Genomic DNA, 20,568 nt, shown 5'->3' with positions numbered 1-20,568 from the left:
TATGAAGAGGATGTCCTGGTTGGCTTTGTCTTCAGCCCAGTCCAGAGTGAACTTCTGTGTTAAGACTGTTTTCCCAATGCCAGCCACTCCCTTTGTCATCACTCTTCTGATTGGTCCATGTCTTCCAGGTGAGGCTTTAAAGAGGTCTTCTTGTCTGATGCTTGTTTCTGGTCTGTGTGGTTTCCTGGATAATGTTTCAATCTGTCTGACCTCATGTCCATCATTGACCTCTGCAGTCCCTCCCTCTGTGATGTACAGCTCATTCAGATGGATTGGGTTTTTCTCACACACGCTGGTACTTCTCCTTCAGATTTAATCGGAGTTTGCGCTGGCAGTCAGTGGCATGAGTTCCTGAACGAACAAACAATTAGTGGAAGTTATTTTGGGAGCATGTTGGCAACAAAACAATTCAACTTCTATTCAGTTCAGTTCAATTTTATTGATATAACACGAGTACCAATACAAACTGCTGCATTATTAATCAAATGGAGGTAGTATTTGGAGCCAGACAGTGACGGATGACAGTAATCTACCCTGGAAGACACTAATGCATCAACTAGTTTTTCAGCGTCACATTACGCAGGTGAAAGAAGGCAGTCCTGGTTACTTGCTTTATGTGAGAATTAAAGGACATATTCTGGTCAAACATAGCACCAAGGTAACACCAGAGAAACTAAGTGGTTAGATTATGAATCTCTGAGATGTTAAGGGCTTAATACAGTGACTTCTGTTCAGTTTAAGAGGAGGAAGTTGCAGGTTGACCTTTGTGTCTTTAAGCCATGGAGTTTAACCAACTCATTAGTTTCACCTGGTAAATATAGCTGGGTGTCATCTGCATAGCAATGGAGGTTTATGCACTATTTCCTAATAATATTGCCTAAAGGAAGCATGTAGAATGTAAAGAACAGTGGTCCTAGCACAGAACCCTGAGGAACTCCGTAACTAACTTTATATGTGGAGAAATCTAGATGAAATAGGAATTGCCGCTTTAATAGAAACTGCTACTGTCCAAAGAACCTGGACTATATCCTGTGATTATTTTTAACACGTTAAATATTTGTCTTAAATCAATATTAATTGACCCTTTACATTTCGTTAAAGCGTCTTACTGCTGTGCAGGGACTCGACCAGCTCCTCCTGCTTCATTTTTCTCAGGAAGAGAAGGGTGAGCTTCTGAAATGTGGCTCTGCTGCTCCTCCTCCACTGCTTTTCCTCCTCGGCGTCTTCCACCTCCTCCTCCTCGGCCTCCAGATGCTCAGAGTCACCGGGGTTCAAAGCCCGCCGGATCCTCTTCAGCTCGCTCCTCGCGAAGGCGGTGATGTTCTCCTCGAGTAGCTGAAACAACCATCAAGCAATGAGCTCTTCGTCTGAATCAGTGTTAATGTCGTTTAAAAAGACGATGACAAAAAATATTCTGAAGACGAGATGCTAACGAGCTAAAGCTAATATCTCATGATAAAAACTGGCATTTAAAAACCCAAAGTAGCAAACTGCCACAAACCATGTTACAAATAAGACGGGAACGATTGTTAATGTTGACAGACATTTTTCATTTAGTGTAAATTTAATATTAGTCTTGGTCATTATTGCCTTTCATAGATTTAGTCATTCCATTTTTGTCAGCTTTTAATTTTTACATTTAATCAAACTGACACTAACACTCACATTCGAGAGGAGAGAACTCATAAGTATTGGTGGTCATTCAAGTACAAACATGAAGTACTATGACGTCAAAGAAGTTTCATCTAAGTACTTTACTAGTTGATGTTTTCCACATTTTATAAAGTTATTGCCCTCTGATGTTTTACTGATACATAGAGTGGATAATGGATCAGCATTTAACTAAAATAAATGTAGTTCCTGGAATGAATCCTTCTTGTGTACGAGTCCTAATACGGAGTAATACATTAAACCATTCAAGTGGTAAACCTGTAGTTCATTGTTTAAGATGACTGACTTTTTGTTGACTAAAACTATTAAAGATATAAATGACTGAGACTAAATCAAAGGTGAATGTCTGAGTCCTTGATGTTAGAGGAGGAACAATCACTCACCATGAATATGGAATCTAGGTCTGGTTGGTTGTTCTGTCCAGAGTGAGAGGAGTTGGACTCTGACATGTCCTCGATGTCTCTGTGGACGGGAAAACCTTCCTCAGTGTTTGTTGCAGCTTATGTTGACGCCTCTGCTTACATTTTTCACTGGGTAATCTTATCATCCTGTGCATTAGGAATATGAAGGTATTCATAATTTGTGGCCCTTTGCAAATCTTTTGTGTAAACATTCATGCATGGATCCTACAGTTTTATGAGTCCTTTGCCTCCACCTGGTGGCAGAATCAGGAATAACACGACCTGCTGTCCCTCAGAACTGAGAATCCAGGACCATTAGGTGAATGAGAAATAAAAACAACTGGTCCAGATGCAGCAGAACAGGCCCAAACCAGGACATTAGCACCCCCATGTTTGATGGAGGGATGAGGTTCTGATGCTGCAATGATGCAGTGTTGTTTCATCTCATTTAAACCAAACTATTCTACTTTGGTCTCATCTGTCCACTAAACATTGTCCCAATAGTCTTCTGTCTTGTCCACATGATGTTTAGAAATGTTCTTCTTGGAGAGCAGTGTCTTTGTCCATCACACCATGGTTGTTCAGTGGATTCATCAACATTAACATCAGCCAATGAGAGAGAGGCCTTTAGCTGCTTAGAAGTTCCCCTGGGTTCCTTTGGGACCTCTCAGACTATTATGGAGTGATCTTTGTTGGTGGACCACTCCTGTGGAGGGGAGCAGTCGCCTTCAGTCTGTCTGACTGTGGATTATTTGTGGGTTCCAAACTCTTTAGAGATGGTTCTGGAACCTTTTCCAGCCTGATGAGCAGCAACAACTCTTTCTCTGAGCTCCTCAGAAAGCTCCTTTGTCCACAAACATGTGTTGTGAAGATCAGACTGAGACAAATCCCTGATTTATTGAAACTAAACCAGGAACTGAACCACACCTGAGTCTCAATACATTGATGGAGACACTTCTGAACACATGGACTCTGATTGGATCCTAGAGGAGCACCTCTCTGATATGTAATATTGGCTCATTTTAATGAATAAACAAACACCACCAGTATAACATGTGTTCCATGTGTTTTATTGGGTTCTATCTTTGTCTATTTTCAGGACCTGTGTGATAATCTGCTGATGTTCTGATTCGTTTATACAGAAATGTTCAAACGTTGGCCAACACATGGACCATGTGACATATTTTCTGTAAAAGTAAACCTGCAGCTATTTGGAGTTTTTGTGAATTGTTTGGCCTATTGTTAAATGTTAAATGGCTGACTTTGTGCAGCACTTGTGTCCAGATCGTTACCAAGCGTCTGCTCCACAGGAGGAATAACCAAGCTGAAGTGGATGGAGTTTAAAAAACCAGAATGATTATTAACATTATAAGACAAATATGATCTTTATCGTTTGTCTGCTCAGGGAAGAGGATCTTTCTTGGATCACATGAGAAGCTGCAGTCACTCATGAATGTCAAGAATGAGCCCACTAATGTGACGCAACCGGCAAAACCAAACTCTGGGGCAGCCCCACCTCCAGGAAGAAAACCTCAGCGTGCATGACAAGAATATTTTATTGTTTTACTATCAAATCCTTACTCTTTTGAGTCTTCTGTAGTGAGGTGAGAAAGCTCCGAGGTTCCTCTGTTTGTGGAGGCACTGCTGAGCTCAGAGGAGTCTGGACTGTCCTGGCTCCTGATGACGACAGAAATTAAACTGATGTCTAGTTTCAGTCATAAATAACAGAGAAACAGAAAAAACAATGTAGTTAGAACAGAGGACGTCTATTACCTTTTCTTTTTGGAAGACGTGTCTGTGAGTAAAACATGAGAGACACAAGGAATGAACACGTCATGAGTTAAATAGAAAACAAACATTTTATTGAGGAAAAGGAAACGTGATCAAACTGATGAGGTTGATCACATGTGAGATAGAAGACAAACAAGACAGATGCTGCATATTTCCTTCATGAAGCCCAGGACCAACTGAACCAGTCTGACCAATGAAAGTATACTGACGGAGAAATCACAGACTGGATGACTTCATATTTACACAGCAGGAAGGATTTATGCATTTACAGGAAGTAAAAAAATAAAATAACAATAAAATAAAAAAGAGCAGGTCAGTGCAATGGTTTAAAACAACAGCTTTGAGATATTTAGAACATGTGAACTGTCACGAGATGAAATGATTTAATGTAGTAGAACAAAAGAGAACAAAGATGAGATGACAAACAACAACATGAGATTAAATCATTTAAGATAGATAGATAGATAGATAGACAGATAGATAGATAGATAGATAGATAGATAGACAGATAGATAGATAGACAGATAGATAGATAGATAGATAGATAGATAGATAGATAGATAGATAGATAGATAGATAGACAGATAGATAGATAGATAGATAGACAGATAGATAGATAGATAGATAGATAGATAGATAGATAGATATGCTGGATTACAGCAACAGTTAACAATGCTAATTTGCAGGTAACACAAAAACCTGATGAGACACAGGCCAGTCCATTACTAAGAAGATGAAAGTCAGTGGTTACCAGACTGGTTTGCTTTCATCCACTGCTTCAGGTGAGTTTTGAAGGTTTGTAATGTGAGACAGTCCCTCATGGAGAGAGGAAGACTGGTCCAGATCTGACTGGTCTTTATAGAAAGACCATTCTTGCTGTTGGTGAACCAGGTGAATGCTTAGGGGCCCCAAGCCACCAGGGGGCCCCAGAACTGCATGTTTGTCCTCACCTGAGGAGAATTCAAATGTCCTGTCGTTATCTGTAGCTATCTCTGTCTGTGGTACATCCTTCATGTGCTTCAAAATAAACGTAGGATATAAATAAAATAAACTGCAATGACCCTTAGATGGATTCAAGGAGTTTTATTGTCATTTCAACACGTTGGTACATGAGGTGGAACTATATTAGTTACCCTGGTCCCGCTGCAAGCCAAAGCAGAAACAGTAAAAGTATAAAAATAGAATAAAATGAGCTAACTGAGTATAAAAAATAGGCAAGTATGTAAAATAAATATAGAAAATGACAACTGTGCACTACTGGAGTCTGTGCAAAACGACTGCATTCAGTGCAAAATGTATCTGTGGTTGGTTGTGATAACTTTGTAACTGGGAACACTGTACATCACAGTGTTTAACATAAAAACAGATTCATGTTCTGTATTACAGCAACATCACTGCAGTTATAAAATAAGAACATGTGCTAATGATGTATTTTACTTGATAACCTAAAGAAGAGCAGCTCTAGAATAATTTGGAGCAGAGGATCTACTGGACGTCCTGACCAGGAGGCTCCAGGAGCATCACATCAACACACCAGCTGTTGTCCTGATAAGTGACTGTGATGTTAAATCTGCATTACTATCAGTGTTGTTTTGTTTTTTTCATAGTTGCACTTTAAAATAAATGGTTTGTTGCATTTTCTTATTTAAAGAAAACATTTTTATAAATCTGTTTTATGTATTGACGTATAGAGGATTGTTGTTTTCCTTGTACGATAGTTTTTATCAGTGTAACTTGTCTGAGTGGCTCAACTTAAGATGCTCATGAAGTGAAACAACCAATCAGCTACAGATACATTCTGCACTGAATGCAGTCGCTATGCACAGACTCCAGTAGTGCACAGTTGTCACTTTCTATATTTATTTTACGTACTTGCCTATTTTTTATACTCAGTTAGCTCATTTTATTCTATTTTTATACTCTTACTGTTTCTGCTTTGGCTTGCAGCGGGACCAGGGTAACTAATATAGTTCCACCTCATGTACCAACGTGTTGAAATGACAATAAACTCCTTGAATCCATCTAAGGGTTAGGAACCTCTTCATCATAGTTTGACAAACTAGGGGCCCCAAAACAGCATCTTACTTAGGGCCCCCACCAAGCTAGAAACGGCCCTGGTCCAAAGGCTGTTTTTCTGTGTGGGACGTCCCAGTCCCCTCTAGAGGAGGCCCTGGTCCTGAGACCGCTGTCAGCCCTTTTATAAGATGTTTAAAACCACATCCCATGGTGGGAAAACATGCAAGAGATAATAAGAGATATGAGATGAGATGATTTAACATAATATCACATAAAATGGAGCTGATACATAAAATTAGATTAAATTAGATGAAATGAGATTAAAGGAGGTGGTGTTAACATCAAACTGGACGAGATGAGATCATTTACCATATCTTTTTTAAATCTATTTAATAGTGTAATTAAGTTATGGGTCAGCTTTCCCTGGTCCTTTAATTACGTTACTGATGAATAAAGTACAAAAGGTACAAAGGAGTAAATACTTAATGTGCCTTAAAGTGATTTTCCTATATAATCCTATATAATCCTATATATAATCTGATAATATAAAGATAACATTTAGTCCGACAGTTGCTCCTCTACTTAGAGTACACAGATAAAGGTGTTTCATTCATGTTTCTCGGTGTGACAGGTTTATAATCAGGTCATATAATTGATCAGAGTTTGCGCATTTCCGACCGTCCTGGCAGTTTGGTGTAAAAAACGAAGGTCAGACTCGTTCTTATTTCTGATTGGCCTAAACACGCTAAGGCCCGCCCACATCCCGCTACACGTGGCCTCTCGCTGCCCTGATTGCGCCGCTGGGCTGCCACTCAAACCGCCCCGAGCCAATCAGACGCCTTTGTCCTTCCTGGCTCGCGTCACACACGCTCGCCGGCTGCCTAGCTTAGCGCTCTGCTATCCAAGATGTCGGCTACGTCTGTGTTCCCCATGTGTGTGCGAGCGAGCCGGGGCCTCCTCCGGCTCAGGAGCGGGGCGGCGGGTGCCTCCGCGCCGGCAGCGGCGGACGTCATGCGGACACTGTCCACGGAGAAGCCGGCGGCCGGATCGGGCAGTGCCACGGGCGGACTGGCTCAGGCTATCCTCCAGGAGAGGCTCCAGCAGCAGCAGCAGCAGAGCCAGGTGAGGGGCTTAGCCTGTCCGGGCGGGTGCGCTGGATTCTACTCACTCGGTCACGTTTGCGGGGACAGCATATGCGCCGCAGCGCTAGTCCGAACGTGAAACCCCGCCCCTGGGAGCTGCCCGTGTGAATAAAATAATTTTCCTCCTGACATTTCAAACCTCGGAGTGCGCTGTCAGCTAGCTCACCTTTACCTCTAAATACACAAACACGTGTTTTATGATGTTTAACGGTTTCGTGACATTTGTCGTGGCAGCTGTCAGCGTCTAAGCCGTTACATTTCTGCCCCGCCTGTCCCAGCCGTGTGTCCCGCTGAATAAATGAATGAACCCGAGGCTACACAGCTAGCACGTTAGCCGGCTAACGTTAGCATACGTTAGAGTTTAGCCTCCGTGTGTCGCCGGTAACAGACACATTACATCGACAGTGAGTTTAACATGAGTCAGAACCTTTCCAGCAAAGTAACCCGCTAACGTTATTATTATTACTATTATTGTTTTATTGTTTTTAACTGGGCTATGACAGCTAGCTTGCAGTTAGCATCGTCTCATTAGCTAATAGCTGCTTTCGTAACCTGCTGTCATGTGTAATGTTGTGTTTGACGCTCACTGATCCAGCTCGCTCCTCTTAAAGTTCTGCTTTATTTTCTGGAGGTTTTATCTGATTGAACGTGACATTGAAGGGTTTGTTTGGTGTGAAGGTCAGGACAGTCTTCCTCATCCATGGGCTACAGTACATGTGACTGGGGAGGCAACACACAGCCTGACTGGTACACGTTATAACACAATGAGTCTGAAATTACAAACAATCTCTGAGACTTTCTACTTGAATGAAAAGCTTAAAACAAATTAATTAATTTTAAAACATTGTTAACAGACATTAGGCTTAGATGAAGTAAGGACATGTTCAAGTCTGTTAAAGTGAATTAATTCTCATAATAATCCAGAAATACGAAGATAATATTAAAGTTTATCCCTCACTGTGTTATTAGAGTGAAGAGTAGAAAATACTTCTGGTGTAAAGGACTAAGGTTTATTGGCCTTTTATGGTTTTATCAGATAGATATTAGTGAAAAGAAACAGAAAGTAGTGGGGACAGAGACGGGCTGGACGAAGGGGTCGGGACACCTGCCTCACCTGAGCCAGGTGAGCTACTGTGGTGCCCGCTGTGACAGTGGGTTGGTGTGTACAGCGCTTCCTAGCCTACCAGCTAACAGCAGCTCTTCCTAGCTTCCCAACCCCTTGGTTTATAGTAGCACTTGCTAACTGTCCAGCTAATAGTAGCTCAACCTAGCGTCCTAGCATCCAGCTGCTCATTGGCTATAACCTCTTTGTTGTATTCAAGTGCAACCTTCTGATCCAGACGTCACAGTCGACCTTCATTGCTGCTGGTGGTTTAATCTGATATCAGGCATAAATTAACTGGAGATGGATGAAAACAAAAACCAAGCAGTAGCTCTCTGACATCACTGCAACACTACGTCCTCAGTGTGTGGTTCAGTTTATTGACATGACTGCGTTCAAACTGAAACAGACGTGTTTCTGTTGCTGTATGTTTTCTATCAGGGTCAACCTCCTCCTGCGGGACCTGAAGGTGAGAAGGAGGGAGAACAGACAGACGACAAGAAACAGAAGGAAAACACCGCCTACGCTAAGAAGATGGTGCTGAGGCTGGCGGGACTCATGGGACTCGGCGGGGCAGTCAGCGTCATCTACATATTCGGTGAGCGTCTCATTAATGTCCTCCTCTGTAAATAAATAAATAAATAAATCTGTAGCTGAAGAGAAGAAACCGAAACAATGAGCTGCAGATATGGAAAGTGATTCTAGATCAATAAAATAAAACCCTACGTTAAAGTAACTGCTGTGACCTTCATGCTGTCAGCTCATCCTCCTCCTCTTCTTCTTCTGTGGTGCATGTCCCTGATGAAATCTCATGGTCGTGACCGTGGAGAGAAACCCCTTATCATGAAGCAAACACGACCGACTGCACGGGCGCCGCCCTCTTTTACATGGAGTGAATGCTAATAGCAGTTACTCCTCCTAGCCTCCCAGCTAAAGCTAACAGTGGCTCTTGCTAGTTTTCCTAGCCTCCCAGCTAAAGCTAACAGTGGCTCTTGCTAGTTTTCCTAGCCTCCCAGCTAAAGCTAACAGTGGCTCTTGCTAGTTTTCCTAGCCTCCCAGCTAAAGCTAACAGTGGCTCTTGCTAGTTTTCCTAGCCTCCCAGCTAATTGCTCCACTAGTCATGTTGCACACACGGCAAACAGCTTGGCTACGAATCCTCACTGGTAAAGCTGAAACTCTTAATTAATAGTTTAATGATTCTATCACACATTCTGTATTTTATATCACATATAAATATATATGTATCTGGTTGATGAACACTGATCCTATATCGTTGTATTTATATGAGGATTATTTTTATGTGTCTGAGCCGTCAGCCTCTTCCTGTCCTCTCCATCAGCGAGGTGACCGGTGGCTGTGATTGGCTTGTTTTCTTAACACTTCCTGTTTAGAGTGTAGCTCCACCCACCTGTGTCCTGTAGGGACAGCCCACATGTGGGCGGAGCTAGCAGCTGTCAGTGAGAGATGAGCAGCCTGTCTTCAGTGACCCGTCATGCTGAGGATGATATAGGAGTTTATTTTTTGCGGGTTTGCTCGGTAGAAGATTCAAGGAGTGGAGTTCAGAACGCGTCTTGGTTTGATTTGATGTCGCTGGAGAAAAAACGACAAGAAGATTCGTGTAGAGGTCGGAGTCCTGTGAGGACGAGCAGCTGGTTTATAAGGCGTCGAAACAGATTGTAGGAGTTGGTGATTTCTCTTGGATCTCCTTGGCTTTTTGTTTTTTATCTCAGAAGTTATTGGATCATACGGATAATCTTTAATTATTTTTCTTATTTTACCGTTAAGGACATTTACCGTGTCGTGGAATATTACTTTCGTGCGTTTGGATTCTATTCTCTCTGGATTACGTGGGATTTAATTGAACGTCTTTGCCACGTGGAGTGTGTTCTGTGTGTGTTTGCGTTTGTCTTTGTGCTTTTTCCTGCAGATAGGTTTGTGAAAATGTTTGATTTTGCTGATAGCACTGAAAGAAAAGCATGAAGTCATAACTCTGCAGAAACACCAATGAAACTCACATATGTAGTTTATTATTGTTTGTGTTTGGTGATTGTCACGATTGAACGATTTGTTTTTATCCAAAAAGATGACGAAAGGTGGAAATTACCCATCACAAGATCACAGAACAGCTGTTTATGAGCAGGTTGGAAGCTGCAGGATCTGCCTGATTCTAAGAGAAACCCAACAAAGATGCTGCGTTAACAGCAGAAAGGTAGAGAGGTCCCCCAGCAGCCTGGACCTGTAGCAGCATGACGGTGTCTGACTGAAGGCTGAACCCAAACTGGCTCCATCTGACGGCCCAGCTGTCTGACGAACTCATTAAAGCTGATTAAGATAAACACTAGAGATGTGTCCTTTAAAGCTGAACGTCTGTTTGTCTTCTTTATTTTTCAGGTAGTAATTCAGTGGATGAACAAGGAAACGTGGTGAGTTTTACTGTGCCACACACACACACACACACACACACACACACTTAACCCGTCCAGGTGTGATTCTGCTCACCTGTCAGTGTCTTTAGCTTTAAACGCTTGTGTCCACACACTGAGGACACACTCAGGCGTCCATTCAGGCTCAGACGGGAGGTGTTTAGACCAGAGCTGGAGCTGTTAGCACACTTCAACGCGCCGCCGTGACTTTTCAAGCTGCTGCCTTCATCTTTTCCCATTTGATGTGTTTTAGCGTCGGGCTGGAAATCCTCCTTCCTGTTGTAGAGGACGCTGTAAAGGGCACACTTCACGTCTCACTGGGACTTTTTTTTTTTTCCTGTCTGATGAGAGAGGTGTCACAGTGAGAAAGGAAGGAGAGCACACTTATCTCACCTTCTTTACGTCCCCTTTGTTCGTAGCCGTACTGTAATACGACGTGGCGGCACACTCGACGTGCAGCTGACAGATCTGGGACTCTGGGGACATCAAAGCAGTGACGTCAGGTTCACCAGTTGTGGCTGTAAATGTAGTTTTATGATATGTCTGAGGGAAATGTTTGTATTAGCATGCTAACGGTTAGCCTCTGTGACCCGTAAACACCGAGCATTTAATGTACACAACATCTCATGTCGTAACGTCGAGCTCTCCAGGTTTGATTTGACAGATTTTTCCTTCAGAAGCTGCTTTAGTGTCATTTATAGGATGCTCAGATCAGACCAGATGTTCTCCACAGACTCAGAGTCTAAACTTATCATGAGTCCACATGTGGAGGTGGTCTGGGACACGTATGGAGGTGGTCTGGGACACGTGTGGAGGTGGTCTGGGACACGTGTGGTCTGGGACACATGTGGAGGTGGTCTGGGACACGTGTGGTCTGGGACACATGTGGAGGTGGTCTGGGACACGTGTGGTCTGGGACACGTGTGGAGGTGGTCTGGGACACGTGTGGTCTGGGACACATGTGGAGGTGGTCTGGGACACGTGTGGAGGTGGTCTGGGACACATGTGGAGGTGGTCTGGGACACATGTGGAGGTGGAGGTGGTCTGGGACACGTGTGGAGGTGGTCTGGGACACGTGTGGTCTGGGACACGTGTGGAGGTGGTCTGGGACACGTGTGGTCTGGGACACGTGTGGAGGTGGTCTGGGACACATGTGGAGGTGGTCTGGGACACATGTGGAGGTGGAGGTGGTCTGGGACACATGTGGAGGTTGAGGTGGTCTGGGACACGTGTGGAGGTGGTCTGGGACACATGTGGAGGTGGTCTGGGACACATGTGGAGGTGGAGGTGGTCTGGGACACGTGTGGAGGTGGTCTGGGACACATGTGGAGGTGGTCTGGGACACGTGTGGAGGTGGTCTGGGACACATGTGGAGGTGGTCTGGGACACATGTGGAGGTGGAGGTGGTCTGGGACACGTGTGGAGGTGGTCTGGGACACATGTGGAGGTGGTCTGGGACACATGTGGAGGTGGAGGTGGTCTGGGACACATGTGACCTCCTTCCTTTGGTAGTGTGAACACACAATGAGTCCTGGGTCACATTAAAGACCACCTACTCAACAGGGCTGATCTGAGGAAGAGGAGTTTAACTCATTCATTCAACCACTAGTAGAAATGATCACATGAATCAGTGATGTCTGTTCATTAGTAATGAGAGCCTTTTAAAAGATTCTGGCCTTGGAGCTGAGAACCAAACTAAACTAGAAACTAATCTGAACTAGAATCAACTCAGGAGATAAATCAGATCTTAACATGTGAGAGTCTTTCCATCTTGTTCCAACATCTGGATCATGTCTCCAAGTCAACCAGCAGCTGTTGATGGTTCTGATCCAGCGGTAGGTAGAGATCCATTAGAGACAGCAGCTGTGACCACATGATGGCGCTGCTGATTTACAGATGATGGCGCTGCTGATTTACAGACACACACACACTGAGATCAGATCTCCAGTGCTGGCTGGGGACGCATGTGGAGACACATTTAGATTAGGACCACTGGTTCTTAAATGTGGACGGTTCCTCTGTTCTGGATGATAATGAAGCTGATGAGGCCTCGGGTTGACGGTCTGAGGCCGGAGGTGTTGGTCTGGGAAGAAAGGCCACTTCAAAGGGGCACACTTCTGCCTCATTAGGATCCTTTTGTTGGTGCCAGAGAGTCAGACGTGTCAGGACGGCTTCCTGCTAAGTAGCTGCTCAAAGCGTCTTTGAAGCTGTTGGTCCGGGAACGAAGAGTTGTTCGACAGAAACTGGATTCTTCCCGGAACTTTCTTTAAGCAAAATCTTTGTTTTATTTCTTTTAACCCTAATTAAAGAGAGAGCAAGTGAAGTTACCGTAATGACGGCACATTGGCTGGAACATGTAAACATTCTTTGGAATTTCTCTGAAAGCACAAACGTAATCGATGACATGGGAATTCATTTAACGTCTTTGCAAATGTTCGTGTGTGTTTGCGTCTCTTTGTGCTTTCAGATAGAAACATGTTTGGTTTCGCTGATGTAAAAAAAGAGCCAGAACAAAAACCAGAAGCTGACTAATTACTGCAGCATGAAGTCAGAACTCTGCAGAAATACCAGTGAAACTCACATATTCTGCTTATTATTGTTCCTGTTTGACGTTTGTCATGAGTTTAACGTTGTAGGATCTGTCTGATTCTAAGAAGTCGTTATCCAAGAGAAACCCAACAACTGTGCAGCATCTGGAAACATGAGAAGGAAGACAAAGTGGTAGAGATGAAGATGCTGCGTCAACAGAAGAGGGACCTCTAAACACGTTTGGTTTTAAAGAGTTAAATCTAGTCGCGGTTCATTGAGGCTAGGAGCTAACTGTCGTAGCGGACGTAGCTGCTCAGTGTGAACAGTCTGGTTCCTCTCAGGGAGCACACTCCTCTCAGCTGGACGTCCTGGACTCTCATCAGACGACACACTTCTCACGTCGCCGTGACGTGACGAAGCCTTGTGCCGCTCGTCCCAAAGCGTTTCAGGAGGACACACTTATCTCACCTGCTCGTCCTGAAACCGCTTCACAGAGAACTGAACAGGACGCTGACGTGTGCCGGCGCTCGGAGGAGGTGTTGATCCGGGAACGTTTAGTCCACTTCAAAGGAGCCTGGAGCGTGGTCTCAGAGGGGTTACCTTCCAGTCAGAGGATCTTTAATGAACAGATTCATCACCAGTTACAGTAATGAGTTTATTTATTCCGTGTTGCACGAGGAGAAAGGTCTTTTTCTAATTTCATTTTATTTGACATTGCAGACGTTTCTTTAGACTGCTTTGCTCTGAGTTCAGCTTGTTCGTCTTATCCCTCTGGTTTCACTCCTCTTTGCTCGTCTGCATCTCTTCTCTGTCGCCATACTTTGATAGAGCTGCTGCTGCTTCTTCATATTTTCAGGTCTCTGTTGCACTTTGATTAAAGACAGGATGCAGGAAACGTGTATATTTTAAAAAAGGAAACCGAGTCCTGGAAATAAAAAAACACTGATGCAGAGAAAAGAGAAGGAAGGAGTGAAATGAGGAAGAATAAAGACTCATCAGGACAATGAGCTGGTTTCACAATGAGACAACGAGCTGTCAGACGTCTGGCTACATGATGCAGGACATCTTTGGACATGTTGTCTATCCTCTACCAGCTTCTCCACACTTTTGACTCCTCTGCTTTTAACCGAGCAGTAAAATACAGTAACCGTCGTCCCTCTGAGGTGTTGAGAGGACACGGGAAGCAGGACGGATCTGTCCTTCCCGTCGTCACACGTTATAAACCCTGAGGCTGTATCCTGTCTAGCCAACAGGCAGACTGGATCACTTCAAAGGTGAGGGCACACTTATCCCACCTCCGTTCAGACTAGGGTTTAATCCCGGGAAACGGGATTCCCGGGAAATCTGATCAAGACTATTTCCCGATTCCCGGGAAAGGTTATGACGGGAAACGGGAAATATATATTTATTTTTTGTTACACGTGCGCTTCTATTGTTGTCTTACGTTAACGTTGAATTCAGTGCAGCAGTAGGCTACCAACCTCCTAATGATGTCTGCCGCCAGCTTTGTTAGGCCGTAAAGCCCAAATTATGCTTCCGCGTTGACACAGCGCGTCCGTGCGTACGGACCTATTACGGACCTATTACGTCCTTGCGGACCCCCGTGCGTCCTACGCAAGGGCAGGAAGTGCACCTCCCAAAAATCCTCGACGCGCGTCGAGGCGACGCAACAGCAACGCAGCAGCAACGCAGCGGCATTGGCTGTGATTGGTCCGCTAACTACATCCGCTGGAGACCGCTTTTCCGGTTTCCACTCATAAACATCATTGTCTCCTTTGTCGTGCCCTAATTTGCAATAGAAGTATTTCTTCCTCTGCTTGAATAATTTGGAGCTCCAACGCCAGTCTCTCAGCCTTAAGGTGAACCCTGTTATCGTTTCATCCCGCTCCACAGTCTGGCATCTACACAATCTTTAGTTCATAAAACATAACGAGTCGTGCTAAGCTACCCAAAAAAAGTTTGTCGCAAAAATTCCAGTCGATTGCCGATGAGTCTATGTTTTATGCAGAACTAGTTTCTTCAGAGCGTAATAAGATCTTGGTCGCGAGTGGTGGCACGGTTGGTCACGTGATCGTTCTACACCAATACGGTAGCTGCTTTTTGGCAGATAGGCTGTCACGCACGCAGCTCACTTGATCACGCAGCAGAATTGATCATTGCAAACTTTGTTGATATGGACATAAACTGTGTTTCTTGCCCTAATAATGTTACAAATAATATAAAACATGCTGGGAACGCATATTTGAATGATATCAATACATTACTTGGGCAAAAACAACAACAACAACAAAAAACAGCTGTTTCCCGGGATTCCCGGGAAATAGGTCGTCTTTTCCCGGGATCTGATTCATCTAATTTTCGGGAAAAATATTAAACCCTAGTTCAGACGGCACATGTTGGGTCTGAGAGGGTTTGGTTCTTTTATCCAACGTCCAGTAATAACGTGTGTTATTTACATGATGCACATGAAACATGTCCTGTTGGTCTGTCATGTCGTCGGTTTGTTGCGTGAGTCATGACTTTGGGAGATGATCCATATTTTGGAACAAGCTGTAAAGTGAAACACGTTAAGTTCTGATTTATTTCTGACGTTTGTTGTTTTAGAGTCTAGAGCTGAACCCTGGAGGCTTCTCAACACGTAAACACATAAATAATCTGTTCATGAAGACGGACGTTGTGGCCAAAGTGTGACGGCTACCAAACCCTCCTCTAAGCTTCATGTCACGGTGGACACCTGGTTTGGTTTTCAAGTCCTGAAGTTATAAAGAAAAGTTTAAATTAAATAAGAGAATAGTTTTTATGAGGAGGAGAGAAACATTTCAGCCTCAAACAGGACGACTGCTCCAGCTCCAGTAGCGTACCTAATGAACTGGCCAGGGAGTCTAAACCATGTTTGAGGCTCAGTTTCATAATTTAATACTAAATGTAAACGGGCAGCGACTAAAATGAAGCCGTACATTTATCTCCAGTATGAGGATTATATCATCACTGGTGTACCTAATGAAGTGGCAAGTTTGGGTTTAGGTTAAAGTTTGGGTTTTGTGAGTTTTAGGACGTAAACATGAGACAGTTTCAGTTAAAACATTAAAACCTCTTTCCTGTTCTATCTCAGCTCCTGCTCATATATCAACTATTTTATTTATTTGTCGTCTCAGCTGTTTGTTTTATATATATATATATATATATATATATATATATAATTTTTTTGGGGGGGGTTTTATTTTCTCGGGGCTGAGTGGTGGGAACCCGTGGTCCGCTGCTGTCCCAGGCTGCTGTCCCAGGCTGCTGTCCCAGGCTGCTGTCCCAGGCTGCTGTCCCGCGCTGCTGTCCCGCGGTCGTAGCCAGGTGTCGATGGGGTCCTAACGGCCTCGTTCACACCTCCGTCCACATCCACTAACAATACGACCAGCAGCAGCTGAGCTCAACCCCCAGCATCGGCCGGTCGGATCCTGTTTCCTCTCGTGACCTCGTTTCTCCGTCGTTTCAAACCTTTTCCCACAGAATCAGAATCAGAATCAGAATCAGAATCACAGAATCTCTCAGGATTCACTTCAACATCTGGAAGCAACGTTTGGCTGCTGATACGTTTAATTAAATCTGAAGAAGTTAATTAAAGCAGGACGTGATGTCTTTTAGTCTCTTAGTTTGGTCAGAATTAATTACAGGTTAGTCGTGTCGACGTTTTAAACGTTTACACATGAAGCTGATTCTGGTTCATGGCCACCAGGGGGCGTCCTTCACCTAACCAACGCTGCACTCCTCCTCCTCCTCCTCCTCCTCCTCCTCCTCCTCCTCCTCCTCCTCCTCCTCCTCCTCCATCACTCGCTTCTTAATCAGTTTATTTAACTGTAATAGAACTATTTTATTTTACAGGTTCCTTAATTCCTTCCCTCTCTCCCTTCCTTCCTTCCTCATCTCTCCTTCCTCCTCCTCATTGACTCCACCACTAGCTCTTGTCCTGACCACATGGTGGCGCTGCTTATCACTCAGTCCTGAACATTGATTCTCTTCCTTCGTTTAACCATCAACAGACAAACATTGATTTGTCGTCACCACAAACTCTGAGTCGTCACATCAGACGCTGGTCTACTGATCATGTGATTGATCCTCGACCAGCTGCTCTCGCTCTACCTCTACCTCTGTATATATTAATTCTCTCTCTCTCTCTCTCTCTCTCTCTCTCTCTCTCTCTCTCTCTCTCTCTCTCTCTCTCTCTCTCTCTCTCTCTCTCTCTCTCAATTCAAATTCAAATTCAAAATGGGCTTTATTGGCATGAAAGTTTCTTAAAAAAAAAACAATATTGCCAAAGCAGAGCATTAAAGTACAATACAATAAATCAAAGATATATACATTATGAACATTCTATTAGTTATATACAGTGTGTGTGTGTGTGTGTGTGTGTGTGTGCCTCGATCACTCACTGTCCCTCAGGGTGTGGCATGTTAACACATACTGGGCAGCAAGGTGTGCCCGCTCTCCTTCTCCGAGGAGTATTTTTAATTTGGAGAGGTCGTCCAGCTCTTTGAAACCTGGAACCAAAGAGCTGAACTTGTTCCAATAAATTTCTCTAGTGTCATTTAATTTTGTACATTGTAGGAGAAAGTGCATCTCCGTCTCAACCTCACCTGTCGAACAGTGACCACATTTTCTGTTTTCTTTTGGTTGCCATGATTTTTTGTGTCTTCCTGTTTGGATTGCCAGTTTGTGGTCACTGAGCCTGTCCTTGGTTAGGATCTGTCTCTGCTTTCTATCTCTGACAGTAGAGAGATATTCTGCTAATTCATAATCTCTTTTAAGGCCAAGATAACATTCCAATCTACTTTGGTTTTTAGTTGTTTCTTCCCAATGGTCCAGATAGCTTTCTTTACATTGTGCTATAATTTGATTTACCCTGATTACTTTTTGTAGAGCAGTGTTGTTGTGAGGCTGGTCAGACTGTGTCTGAGAGGGGGCAGTTAGCCTCAGTACCAACTGACATAGGGGACTCTTCTCTGGGCTCAGCTCTTGGGTTTGGAGGGCTTTGGAGTGGAGGGTGTCTCTGGGGCTGGATTTCAGGTGGTTAAAGAAGTTGAGCGTTCTCTTCTGAATGTTGATTATCAGTGGGTATCTGCCTAATTCTGCTCTACATGCATTTGTTGGTGTGTTTCTGTGTACGTGTAAAATGTATCTGCAGAATTCTGCATGTAGAGATTCTGTTGGATGTTTGTCCCAACGGATAAAGCTCTGATGACTGAGTGGACCCCATACTTCACTACCGTACAGCGCAATGGGCTGGATGACACTATCAAATATTTTAAGCCAGATTTTTATTGGAATATGGACATTATAAAATTTTCTCTTAATTGCATATAGAGCTCTTCGAGCTTTTTCTTTTAGTGCATTCACTGCCATGTTGAAACTCCCTGATGCTGTTATGGTTATACCAAGGTAGGTATAACTCATGCTGTGTTCAATGACATGATTATTGATGGTAAATTGGTGTTTGTTCTCATGACACCTGGGGCGTTTTTGAAAAATCATGACATTTGTTTTCTTCATGTTTACTGCCAGGGTCCAGTTCTGACAGTACTTTTCTACTACGTCCAGCTGTAGCTGTAGTCCTTGTTCAGTAGGAGACAGTAGAACAAGGTCATCAGCATAGAACAGAGACTTCACCTCTCTATCTAGGAGGGAGAGGCCCGGAGCAGCACATTTATCCAACTCAACAGCCAGTTCATTTATATACAGATTAAATAACGTCGGACTTAGGTTGCAACCCTGCCGAACACCTCTTCTCTGGGGGAAGACATCAGTTAATTTGTCTCCAATTTTAACAGCACACATGTTTTCCGAATACATTGATTTAACCAGATCATACATTTTGCCACCTATGCCACATTTTAAAAGTCTGTAATAGAGCCCTTCATGCCAAATAGAGTCGAAAGCTTTCTTGAAATCAATGAAGCAGGCAAATATTTTTTCCATTCTTAGTTTGTTGTACATGTTTGTTGATTAAAGTGTGAAGGGTATATACATGGTCGGTGGTGCGGTGTTTTGGGAGGAAGCCAATCTGACTTTTACTTAAGACTGACTGTTCCTCAAGGAAATCTAGTATTCTTGTATTAAGAATACTACAGAATAGTTTACCCAGACAGCTGCTGACACAGATGCCACGGTAGTTATTAGGGTCTGATTTGTCCCCACTCTTATGAATGGGGGAAATGAGCCCTTTGCACCAGATGTTGGGGAAACATCCTGCCTGTAGTATAAGGTTGAACAGATGTAACACTGCACCCTGCATTTCTGGGGTGCTGCTTTTGAGCATTTCGTTTCTAATGCTGTCTGGACCACAAGCTTTCCTTGGCTTCAGACATTTTGTCTGTCTGGTTATTTCTTCCCAAGTAATTTCGAAATCAAGGGGGTTTTGGTTGTCTTTAATTGTTCTCTCTCTCTCTCTCTCTCTCTCTCTCTCTCTCTCTCTCTCTCTCTCTCTCTCTCTCTCTCTCTCTCTCTCTCTCCTCTCTCTCTCTCTCTCTCTCTCTCTCTCTCTCTCTCTCTCTCTCTCTCTCTCTCTGACAGATTCCAGATGAGTTCGACAGAGGTGAGTCTGTCTTTATTTATAACTTTAACAGAGAATCAAACCTTGAGTTGATCTTGTTCATAACCTTTATTAAGAGGAGACATTCAGACAAACTGTTTTTCAGTAAAGGACATAAATGCCTGACGTGTCACATAATGTTTGGCTCTGATTGATTAGACCACTCATCCAGTTAAAACATCCATTTAAAGTCCATTTAAAAGTCGAGATGAACCAAATATCTTCCATCTGTCCTGATAAATATTCTCAGCTCAGATCTGCTCAGACCTCCTAGTCGTCCTGCTTCGGTCCAGATGAGACCTCTTTCTACGGGACATGTGTTTGTATTGACGCCCTGGCAGCCATGTTGGTTTGTTTGTTTGTTTGAATGATGGATCACTCCAGAGCTTTGGTGGCACTGCCAACTACCCCCCCCCCCAAAAAAAATCCATCCATATGCCCACGTCCCATCATTCACACTGCCTGTCCACAGTTGTCCTGGTTTCAGCTTCGTTATTGGATAAAAGAAGATTCAGATCAGACGCCTTATGTTGTTTGAGTCCAACTTTTAGGTTTGGATGAAATGATCAATGAAATAGAGACATAGAGATTTAATGTTAACTAGAGTTGGTCTCCTGTGTCTTCCTAAAGTCTGTCCTTGTCCTCCTTGTCTTCTCCTAGAGTTGGTCTCCTGTGTCTTCCTAAAGTCTGTCCTTGTCTTCCTTGTCTTCTCCTAGAGTTGGTCTCCTGTAGCTTCCTAAAGTCTGTCCTTGTCCTCCTTGTCTTCTCCTAGAGTTGGTCTCCTGTGTCTTCCTAAAGTCTGTCCTTGTCTTCCTTGTCTTCTCCTAGAGTTGGTCTCCTGTAGCTTCCTAAAGTCTGTCCTTGTCTTCCTTGTCTTCTCCTAGAGTTGGTCTCCTGTAGCTTCCTAAAGTCTGTC

At 43.7% G+C, this 20,568-nt stretch overlaps 2 protein-coding genes across 2 annotated transcripts in view; one reads left to right on the top strand and one right to left on the bottom strand.

The window, feature by feature from the left end:
- Nucleotides 1-20: 20 nt before the first annotated feature.
- LOC311509834 (uncharacterized protein) lies at nucleotides 21-3,934 on the bottom strand. The gene is made up of 4 exons (XM_084575270.1): nucleotides 3,654-3,934; nucleotides 2,055-2,133; nucleotides 1,110-1,335; nucleotides 21-351 (listed from the first exon to the last, which is right to left on the bottom strand). The coding sequence occupies exons 2-4, from the start codon at nucleotides 2,118-2,120 to the stop codon at nucleotides 284-286; spliced, it is 360 nt and encodes a 119-aa protein (XP_084431396.1). The 5' UTR covers nucleotides 2,121-2,133; nucleotides 3,654-3,934; the 3' UTR covers nucleotides 21-283.
- Nucleotides 3,935-6,760: 2,826 nt separating this feature from the next.
- timm50 (translocase of inner mitochondrial membrane 50 homolog) overlaps nucleotides 6,761-20,568 on the top strand; it is a 30,340-nt gene continuing 16,532 nt past the window's right edge. Inside the window, 4 exon segments of the mRNA XM_084575269.1 lie at nucleotides 6,761-7,001; nucleotides 8,565-8,721; nucleotides 10,515-10,546; nucleotides 19,634-19,655. Of these exon segments, the coding sequence (XP_084431395.1) occupies nucleotides 6,786-7,001; nucleotides 8,565-8,721; nucleotides 10,515-10,546; nucleotides 19,634-19,655 (427 nt within the window). The 5' untranslated portion in view covers nucleotides 6,761-6,785.

This window comes from Chelon labrosus (assembly GCF_963514085.1).
Source record: "Chelon labrosus genome assembly, contig: SCAFFOLD_88, whole genome shotgun sequence".
NCBI lineage: Eukaryota > Metazoa > Chordata > Actinopteri > Mugiliformes > Mugilidae > Chelon > Chelon labrosus.
The sequence above is the reverse complement of the archived record's forward strand: the minus strand, read 5'-3'. Positions and strand labels throughout refer to the sequence as shown.